Raw genomic sequence first — 10,672 nt, 5'->3', positions numbered from 1 at the left:
TGTGATTGAAGAAGCTATACATATAACATTTGATGAAACCAATGATGATAATTCCAAAAGTTCGTGTGAGGATGATGATGTAGGTGTTCGAGAAGGAATGGAAAAGCTATCAATTGGAAATGAAGGAAGCTCTAAACCAGCAGCAACTGAAATGGAAAATGAAGTTCATAATGATCAAGAAGAGGAAGATGAAGACAAAAATGATGATCCACTCAAAGATCTTCCCAAGGCTTGGAAATTCAGCCAAAATCATCCAAAAGAGCTTATAATTGGTGATCCATCCGAGAAGGTAAACACTCGTTCCTCATCTAGAAAATTGATTGACAATTTTGCTTTAGTTTCTCTTTTTGAACCCAAAAATATCAATGATGCTTTAAAGGATGAAAACTGGATTTTGGCAATGCAAGAGGAACTTAATCAATTTGAGAGAAATGAAGTTTGGACACTTGTTAATAGACCTCAAAATCAACCTATCATTGGCACAAAGTGGATTTTTAGAAATAAGTTGGATGATAAAGGTGTTGTTGTAAGAAATAAAGCCAGATTAGTTGCTAAAGGATATGCACAAGAAGAAGGAATTGATTTTGATGAAACATTTGCTCCCGTAGCTAGATTAGAATCTATTAGAATGCTTCTTGCTTTTGCATGCTTTAAAGGCTTCAAATTGTTTCAAATGGATGTTAAAAGTGCTTTTTTAAATGGTTTTATTGATCAAGAAGTATATGTGGATCAACCCCCCGGTTTTGAAAATACAAAATGATTTCGTTCTTTGTTAAAGCAAAGTGATTTTGTTTTGCTCGAACTGCTGTGTGCTGTTGGTTGGGCAGCGGGGGTTGATAAGGTGAACAGGGAAGTAAGTGGAGTCTACGGACTATGAGTATTTTGGTTGATAGAGTGTCAACAGGTGGTCAAGGTGGGAATTGAACTGGCTTTAAAGCCACTTGTATCCTACCATTGTGATGTTACATTTCTGTTTATTGATGTGAAATATCTTGGTTTACATGTTTATTTGGATGTGATTTTACGTTTTACCCTGATTATTCACTAAGCATATAGCTTACCCCATTCTATTTGTTTTCCTTAACAATGGCCGACATGGGGAAAGCTCGAGAAGGTGTATAGACTTTAGGTTTATAGAATAGTTGATTTTACCCTAGTACTTGCTATAAGTTGACTAGTACGATGTATATATTTGTTGTGATGGTTATAGTTAGTAGCTTCTCTAGGGTTTACTTTCTGGTACTAATGGTGTGTATGGCTTGATGTAATAGTTTATACAACTTTTGAAGATGTAATAGTGTAAATAGAACTCTCTTTTGCGTGCAGTCTATTTTCTCGTTTTAAGTATCCAGTCCTGGCGCGAGTTAGGCAGACGATCTACTAAACCCTTTGGTATGCCTCTGGGTACGCCTTTGCTCCTTTTGTAGTCGAGCAAGTTAAGCTCCTTCACGTCTTCCATGAGGCAAATAGTGTGACGTCCCCACTTCTCCCTAAGGCGAACCAAAGGGTATCCGCGGGACGCCTGCCTAGCTCTCGCCAGGACTCAAGCAATTTCTGTTCAAGCTTATAGCGGTGCTAAAAGCCCACAACCAGATAATATAATACAATTAGTGCGGAAGCGTTCAAGTTTAACGATATATAACAATCACTCAATCCTTACATCGGGTTTCCATAATACAGCCCAAAATATACAATAGCCAAAAGTCTGGACAAAAGAGTTGGAACCCTATTACAAAAGTACACAAAAGAGAATTTCCTCCAAATCTCATTCCAAGCTCAAATCCTGTTAAGGAAAACAAATCTACAGGGTGAGCAAAACGCTCGTGAGGCCAAGAACACACATGCAAGCACATTGTTCAAGTAACAATCCCAATTTAACAAATAGAGCAATAATATTGTAATAAATAACAATTCGAGCGGGAAAAGTAAACAGAAACAATTCAAGGATATAGTAGCTCTCAGGAGCTAAGTTCCACTTGCTCTGCCGATGTCATTCGTATACCTTCCCGCGATGACACTCCATCAACCGGGTCAGTATTTCCATTCCGTAGATCACCACTTACTTCCCTCCGTCCACCGTGCACCTCCCGGGCCCGCAAGACATTTATTAGGCGATACTCCTCGAGTATGCCAAGCAAGACCTCTCATTAGGTCGAGTTTCATTATCTCATGGCTAGCCAAAGTTCCCGACCAAGCCATGCCGGCTCGAGTCCAAGGTCGGCCTATGAGTTTGGGCGTCCCCCATTTACATTTGAGAGTCGAGGAGATTCACTCCAACGACGTATGTAACCATAGCATACCATTTCATTTCATTCAATCATTCAATCATCTCATTTTATTCAATTAAGTCATTCATAATTCATTCATTTCATTTGAATCATGAGTCATTCATTTCAAATAAGAACGAGTACGGTAAAGTACACACTCGCCTCCATTTTCAAAATCTCCGAACAATCATAACAATTAAGCATGTATCAAGTATTCATACATTTGACACTCAGCAATATAAGTAATGAGTAAGAAATGTCCCTCGGAGCTTTAGGCATTCACTGGGGGATCCTCTTGAAGGTCCTCTTGTGTGCCTGAGCAATTAACAATGGACTATTACTGATAATCCTCAAACAATGAGGAAGGTCGTACCCTAGTACGAACTTAGAAAATATCTCAAAGATCGGCCTAGTTTTCTTTTGAAAATCGAGCTCAAAAGAGTTACAAGACTCGAGTAAATGAATCATCATCCTCAAAATCATTGGACGGAAACGAGTGTAAGCAAATAGATCTCAAAACGAATGACCGAAGTCGGAACAGGACGGGTGACATCACAATACGGCCGGATTCCTGGCCAGATTGGAGGCAGAGACCAAACCTCCATTTTTTTCAAATTCCATCACCAATCCGGCCTCCTATCCGGCCAAGAATTGGCCTGATTCAAGGCCGGATTCTGATGAATAGTTTCCCACGCGGATTTCTTTCAAATGGTCACAATTTTCAATTTTTGGTGTAATCTTTTGAAAAATCATAACTCACTCCCTGATTGTCCAAAATTGGAAAATTTGGTATCATTGGAAACATCTTTCAAAGTACTAAAAGTTTCTAGAAGACATCTTTCCATGAATTCAAGTGGAAGGCATTCAAATTTTGGCTTGAAGTTGATAACTTGCGTTATCAAGACAGGTTTAAGTTGGTTTTTGGCCAAATTTGAAAATTCGGCAAAATTCGCTCAATTTGAACTAGCCTTTGAAATTTGGAACTCTATTAGAGTTGTAATCCAAGTTTAAAATGGAACAAGCGGAATGAGAATTGAAGTTTTGACCACCAAGATATGGTAGCTCAAAGTTACCCAAATTTCCTTGTTAAACAAGGGTTTTCCAAAATCAAGTCATGAACTTTGGGAGTTTAGTTGATCAATGAAACGGCCTCGGAATAACACCAAAATTAGCAGTATTATACTACCATATAAGGGTTATTCCTCTACCAAATTTCATAGATAAATAAGCACGGAAAGTTGGTTAACTAAAACACCCAAGTTTCTAAAATTTCAAGGCAAAACTGCCTTGTGTACAAAATGTCCTTTTTCTAAGCTTTTGGCCACATCAAATCCTTGCAAACATCGTAAATTTTAGTAGACAATGTTTATTAAACATCCAAGATATGTTTGATAGTGATTAACACCAAGAATCTCGAATTAACAAGTCCCAATCGAGTTTAGTAACAATTTTACCCAAAAGGAGAATTTTCCTTCAAGAAGTCAGTTTCGAAATACGGCCACAAATCACTCAATTCAACTCGGAATTGGACGGGGTTGCTGGCGTTGGAAAAGAATTTCATTAATCTACATTTTCTCAGAAGAAACCATTTTCAAAATCCGTCCACAACTAGCTCACATTTGAGCATCAAGTGGTAGTTCGTGTTCTGCCCTGTAGTGAACCAACGAAACAGGACAGCAAATTCAAATGAATGGTTTGGCTCACACAAGTGGAACCAAGATGTGAATTTTACACCAATAGAAATCTGGGAATGTCTAGTTTCCAGTGCCACAAATGGCACTCGATTTCGACATCGGAGTAAAAAGTTATAGCCGAAACAACAGGACTGCCTGGGCAATCCGGGAAAATTTTCCAGTTCTGCCATACTTTGGAAATCAACACATTTGACCAACCAAATCATGTTATTTTTCAACGAAACTTTCTACACTATCCATATAACATATATACATCATAAAGAAGCCATTAGAACCTCAAAATTTTGCACCAAAGTGCAGAACAGGGCAGGGGTAAAATGGTCACTTTTGCTCATTGCACCATCCTTGAGTTTCTATCAATAACCCAACATTATCCCACCAATTTGAGCATTAAACCAACATTAATATCATCATCAATCATCAAATCAGTCCATCCAACCAAAGTGGGAGTTCATAGAGCCCACACAACAATTTTTCCAACATAACAAGCTACCCATAAGCATGCATAAGCTTAGATGTGCAATACTACTTCCATAAAGTAAGATTAAAGGGTTGATCGTCCATTACCTCTCTTGATGAACTAGAACAGAATTTTCGGTCCAATGAATGCCCAAGAAAACCGTGGAAAGCAGCCCTCTTTCTTAGCTTGATGTAATCTCCAAGTACTTATCTAAGAGTGGTTGAAATTTGAAGTGAAATGGAGAAGATTTGGTGAAGGAATTAAGATGGAATTGGAGTTGTTTTTCTCCTTTGATGGTTTGGCTGTTGAGAGTGAGGAGAGAAAGAGAAAAATCTGATGGAACTTGCTTCTTGAAGGTAGCTTAATGGTTAAGTATTGGGTGCACAAAGTCAACCGCAAATAGTGCGCGTGCGCGCGCGTTTTGTGCTCGATTTCTCTTAAATTTGTTGTACTAGTGCACTAAACCTCTAATGCACTTATATTCATATAAATATTATTCACTCTTACTTGCCCCTAACTAAGGATCTAAAGTCCCTCAATTAAATCACACGTGTGAAAACGCGTATTTCCAATTTAAGCGCGATAACGCGAAATCTCTAAGAAATTCTTATAACGATAGTACCACTAACTATCACTTGAATACTTAGGCATAAAACACCTATTTTAAGACCATTGTGCAAGCCTCTGATTTTCCAAGCTTATTGTATCCTGGAATCGATTATTGACTCCAATCGCGTATTCACTATTTTCACTTAACGAACTTCCAAAAATTAAATTTTGAAACAAGTCACTTTAAAAATATAACTAAGCTATAAATCCATATAATTAGGTCTAAAAAGGTTAGAAAATAATATTCAGGGCAATTGGCCAAATAAATAATTAAATGAGCTTGAATTAGGAGTTTAAAATAGATGAATTTTGTGAATCTTCACATGATTCTTGTATTACTTCCTCAGATCTCCAATAAATTTGTATCAGCGTGCCTTTCGGAAAATTATCGACGCGCAAGCGGTATACACTTACTTAGAACTCATTCACTTTTAATTCCTCAATTAACTTTTCTTTATCTACTATTGATCATTCTTAATTCTCCAGTATTAATACACTCCCGATCCAAATATAGCCTCGAAAACGTGTACTCATTGTTCCGAATGAAATGAAATTTTGAAAGGTGAATTTTCCAACAAAACGCTTTAAAATATAAAAGAGGCTTTGTTCCATATAAATGGATTTTTAAATGGTCGAAATAAATAATTCGGAGAAAATGAGTAAATAAATATTTAAGTAAACTTGTAATATTCGATAAATAAGAAAATTTTCGGGTCCCCACAAATAGACCCACTAATGGGTTAGCTCACTACAAGAGATTAGATGATTAGCTACAAAATGTTTAGTTATGAAGCAAAAATCATAGCCTATAATAATGTATTGACTACGAAACTATAATTAATAGCCAAAAGTTTCAATCTTTTGCCTCGGTTGAAAAAGCTCGTCAAAACAAACCTAATTATATCACTCAAGAGTAGTGGAATGATCTTTGCACATACTGGTCAAACCCCAAAATCATAGTAAGAGATCCCTTTAAGTACCTTTTTTTTTTACCTATGTCTTACTTTAGTATTCATAAGTTTGGCCAATTCATCTAATTGGCTAGTTACAATTCCTGTAATACAATGCATTAATATTCTATTGTATTGCTTTGTTTCATAGGCAAGGTGTGCACAAAACAAGGAAAATAAAAAAAAAAGTTAGAAATATTACACAACCAAGGGTTTGCATCATTTGTTGTAACCCACGAGGAGCTAGTAAATGCTAAGTGATAAATATATGTTAATATTGCTATTGTTATATTCTCTAACTATAGTTTCTTTATTTCAAAGTAAGAAAGAATCCAATGATGGTGAAGAAATTGATATGATCACAGTCTTCAAATATACTCATTATAACGAAACAAAAGGATGGTCAACACCATTGTCAGAGGCAAAATATGTAAGTATACCAAAATTTATTATAAAAAAAGAATAATGGTTTGTGGTTTTTTTTTTAACAAATGCATGTATAGAGTTCCTTAATTAAAATTTTAATGTTATCTAACATCTTTTGCAGAATGAAATGATAGAACTTTGGGAAAAATCAATTGAAGAGGGTAATCCTATGTCTCTAGATCAAATCGTTGATTAAGTTCTTGGTAAGAAATCAGGGTATATCAAGGGACTTGGTTATAGTCCAAAACCAATATCCATGTCATCTGTTTCAATACATGAAGAGAATAAGAAACTTGAAGAAACACTTAAAGAACATCAAGTGGAATGTGAGCTACTAAAAGAGCGTTTGGAATTGGTAGAAATTAAAATGCATCAAATGTCATCTGTGATGGAAAAGCATGGTAAACTGTTGGAGAAATTTTTTGGGGCCGAATATGCTTCAATTTTTGGCAATGGTTAGTTTCTTATACTTTGTTGATTTTTTTTGAATTCTTTTTATGAAAAAAGAGAAGTTTGAAACATTTCTTGCTTTAGTTTTTAATTTTTATTACTTTTGAAAAATTTTTATATTTCAGCAAATATATTTTTCATTGTAGCTACTAATTAGCAGATTTGAGAAAGAGATGGGGCTTGGATGCTGAGACGAACTAGCCATTGTGATTAAGCTTTGGTCTTAATTTTGATAAGGGCTTTTAATAATTCAAGACTCTACTTCTTATAATTTTAGTTTATTTTTACAAATCTTGGAGCACTTGTATAGAGAATAACTTATTAGTATTCTTCTATGGGTTCAATTGTTTTGAATAATATTATTGGAACTTTGATATTCAGTAGATTCAAATATATGTGAAATAGTAGACTTTTTTGTATTATTCAATTTAATTTGTTGTCTTATACCACATTTTATTAAGTTGTATATAATTATCAAGTAAAAAAATTGGTTACAAAAAAAAATCACGTAATAGATCATAAACCAACTGCTCAAAAATCGACTACATTTCTTTTAATATCGTGGAATGGTTTAGCAAAAGCTGATCAGTTTAAAATTTTCTCTCTCTCTCTCTCTCTAAAAATTTCTTCAGCTTGCTCTACGTTTCATGGCTGCCCTTTAGCCGTCGGCTGAGGGGCAAGGATCTCCTACAGAAAAAAAATCTTTCTCCCAACTTTTTTCACAACCTTCAACATCTTTTATCCCAATTCGGCAAGCGACTGTCTACAAAGGTGAAGCTGCAGTCATTTTCTCCAGAGCAGATGCAGAAAAACTTGCGAAGCCATTTCGATGGTCTTTAGTTGGAAAATTCTCTCATGGGAGACCTTCTTTAGAAGATATTCGCAAGTTCGTTGCTTCATTAAATCTAAAAGACCACATTTTCATTGGCTTGATGGATTACAGGCATGTTCTGATCAAGTGCTCCGCTGAAACAGATTTTAACAGGATTTGGATGAGAGGGATTTGGCAATTAGTCAAATTTCCAATGCGTGTATTTCGATGGTCCCAGGAATTTCATGTGCTCAGAGAATCCTCTCTGGTTCTAGTTTGGGTTGAACTTCCAAATTTACCTATCCATTATTTTGATAAACATTCATTGTTTTCCATATTATCTCCAGTAGGAAGACCATTGTTTTTGGATTCGGCAACGGCTGCTGGGACGCGTCCTAGTGTGGCAAGGGTATGCGTGGAGATCGATGTAGCAAAGCCTGTTTTATCGAGAATCTGGGTGGTGGTTGAAGGAGAAACCGGCTTTTGGCAAAAAATTGTACCAGATGATATGCCAAGATATTGCTCATCTTGCTAGAGATTGGGTCATTCATCTGAAAACTGCAAGAAGAACTTCATCGATGGTGGACATCAACACCAAAACAATCAAACCAAAAGGCTTAAGCATGGTTCAAAGCTATCTGGAAATACTCAGCATAAATTAGTCATTACAAATAAATGTAATGACTTAGAAGCTAAAGATAAATTATCAAAAGAGGGTACAACAGCTCCTGAACAAATGCAAATTTCTGGTGAGAAAGAAGACGAAGGAATTACAACAGCTGTAAGAAAGGAATCTGAGGGAACTGCTGACAAATGCAACACTGAAGCCAAAGGGAAAGCATCAATGGAATTCAAGTCAGCTACTGAAGAGGCACGACTTACGGGCGTAATTGAAATTGAAGGAACGTCAATAGGTGCAATGGAATATTCTAGAGCACTTGAGCAAAACGATGCAGTTGCCGACGCTTACACGGTCAAGGAGGGAAAAAAAACAGCAGCTTCAAAAACTGATGCACATCCACAGTCGGTTGCTGATGTCGCCATGCATGTCCATAAGGAGCATTCGGTAGTGGAAGACCAATTGACAGTTTGCTATGGAAATGATTGTGAGGGGCCACAAACCGACAATTCCAATGGGAATAATTCAGCGGGGCCCCAGCTTATTGAGGAGCATAACTTGGGATTAGTTTATAATGAAAGGTCCGACACCACTGAGATAGATAATCTTTATGTCGACTTGCGTGGAGCTGATGATGAAGATTCCAAATCCAATGCGGCTGATGAAGTAACTTTGCCAACTAACATAGGAAATTTATCTCCGAGATTGGTTATACCACGTGAGAAGTCGGTTGAGCCATCAATACACACTCTAAACATTGACCAATCTGTAGGTGTTCAAATGGATTGCCGACAAGATCGTTTTAAGGGTGTGCGAGCTGGCTTCCCATCCGACAGACAGCTACATTCAGCGACATCATCTCAAAACTCTTTCCAGGTTTTTTCTCATGATTAGTGGTTTATTTTGGAATATCAGAGGGGTTGCTAAAGCCCCTAATCTAAGAAGATTGATAAATTTAGTTCGTGCTTACCATTTGAAGTTTGTTGTCATTTGTGAACCAAAGTTAGACGTGTCTAAAATTGAGTCCATTCGTCTACGGTTATTATTTGATTATTCCTTTGTTAACTTATCGGGTGATATTTGGATATTCTATAGTAGCCCTTTTGTGTGTTCCATTATTGGTAGTTCGGATCAGCATATTTCCATACATGTTCAAAGTCAATTGTTTTCTTCTCCAATCATCATGTCTTTTGTCCATGCTAAATGTTCATTAGAGGAGCGGTGTGGCTTATGGTGTTCATTATTAAATGACAAGCCTGTTTCACTACCTTGGTGTATTGCGGGTGACTTTAATGTTATTTTAGCCCCTCACGAAAAACGAGGTGGACGTCCGTTTGCTATAGCGGAAGGAGCGGATTTCATGTCTTTTATGGAAGAGGCAGGGGTTTTGGATGTTGGCTTTTCAGGAGCTAGTTTCACGTGGTCTAATAATCGGAGAGGTAGAGCTCGGGTTTCAAAGAGATTGGATAGATTTTTAATTAATGGGTCTTGTTTGGATCTCTCAGACGTGATTTCTGTACTCCATTTGCCAAGACATCCCTCGGATCATGCACCATTGAAAATTACTTTTTCTGATCGATCAGACAATAGTCCACGACCTTTCAGATTTTTGAATGTCTGGACAAGCAAACCAGAACTATTGGATGTGATTCGACAGGCTTGGAATCAAGATGTGAGTAGATCTCCGCTACGTGTTTTGTGCTCTAAATTATTGGCAATGAGGAGGGCTATTCATACATGGAACAAGCAACATTTTGGGAATATATTTGATGTTGTATGTTCTGCGGAAGTGGTGGTCAAACAAGCAGAAGAATCGATGGATCAATATGCATCGGAGGAACTTCAGGTTGAGCTCAGTAAGGCTCAGGCAGAGTTGCGGAATGCATTGTTAATAGAAGAGCAATTTTGGAGCCAAAAAGCCAGGGCAAAATGGCTTAAACAGGGAGATCGCAATTCAAAGTATTTCCATGCGGTTGTAAGACAGATACGGATTAAAGGAATAATACACCGAATCAAATTAGCATGGACAAAAGACATGATGATTGGAGAAGAACGGAATTTGGGTGGACACCAATGCTGATATAGCAACTGAGGCCATATCATATTTCTCTAATCTCTTCACTGGCTATCTTGAGTCATCTTCTGATATGCGACATATGATTCTGCACATGATATCGGAAGAGGAAAATAGAAAATTGGAAGAAGTGCCTTCGATTGAAGAGATTCATCGAGTCCTGAAGTCAATGGATGGGGATAGTGCTGCTGGCCCCAATGGCTTCACAGGTAAATTTTTTACATTAGCCTGGGAAATTATTGCCCAAGATGTCTACAAGGCAATTCTCAGCTTTTTCTGTGGGGCAGAGTTGCCTCGATTTATCACCTCTAC

The 10,672-nt window shown here is 37.2% G+C and overlaps 1 protein-coding gene across 1 annotated transcript; it reads left to right on the top strand.

Annotated features, from left to right (window-relative positions):
- Window positions 1–9,655: 9,655 nt before the first annotated feature.
- On the top strand, window positions 9,656–10,569 carry LOC113756072 (the record flags this gene model as incomplete). Its single annotated transcript, XM_027299871.1, has 2 exons — window positions 9,656–10,261; window positions 10,338–10,569. Coding segments are annotated over exons 1-2 (838 nt in total), but the record flags the coding sequence as incomplete, so codon positions are not given.
- Window positions 10,570–10,672: the final 103 nt, after the last annotated feature.

The sequence above is a fragment of the Coffea eugenioides genome, unplaced genomic scaffold (genome assembly GCF_003713205.1).
Source record: "Coffea eugenioides isolate CCC68of unplaced genomic scaffold, Ceug_1.0 ScVebR1_1942;HRSCAF=2883, whole genome shotgun sequence".
In the NCBI taxonomy this organism is placed as follows: domain Eukaryota; kingdom Viridiplantae; phylum Streptophyta; class Magnoliopsida; order Gentianales; family Rubiaceae; genus Coffea; species Coffea eugenioides.
Note: the sequence above shows the minus strand (reverse complement) of the source record. Positions and strands in the feature narration are given on the sequence as shown.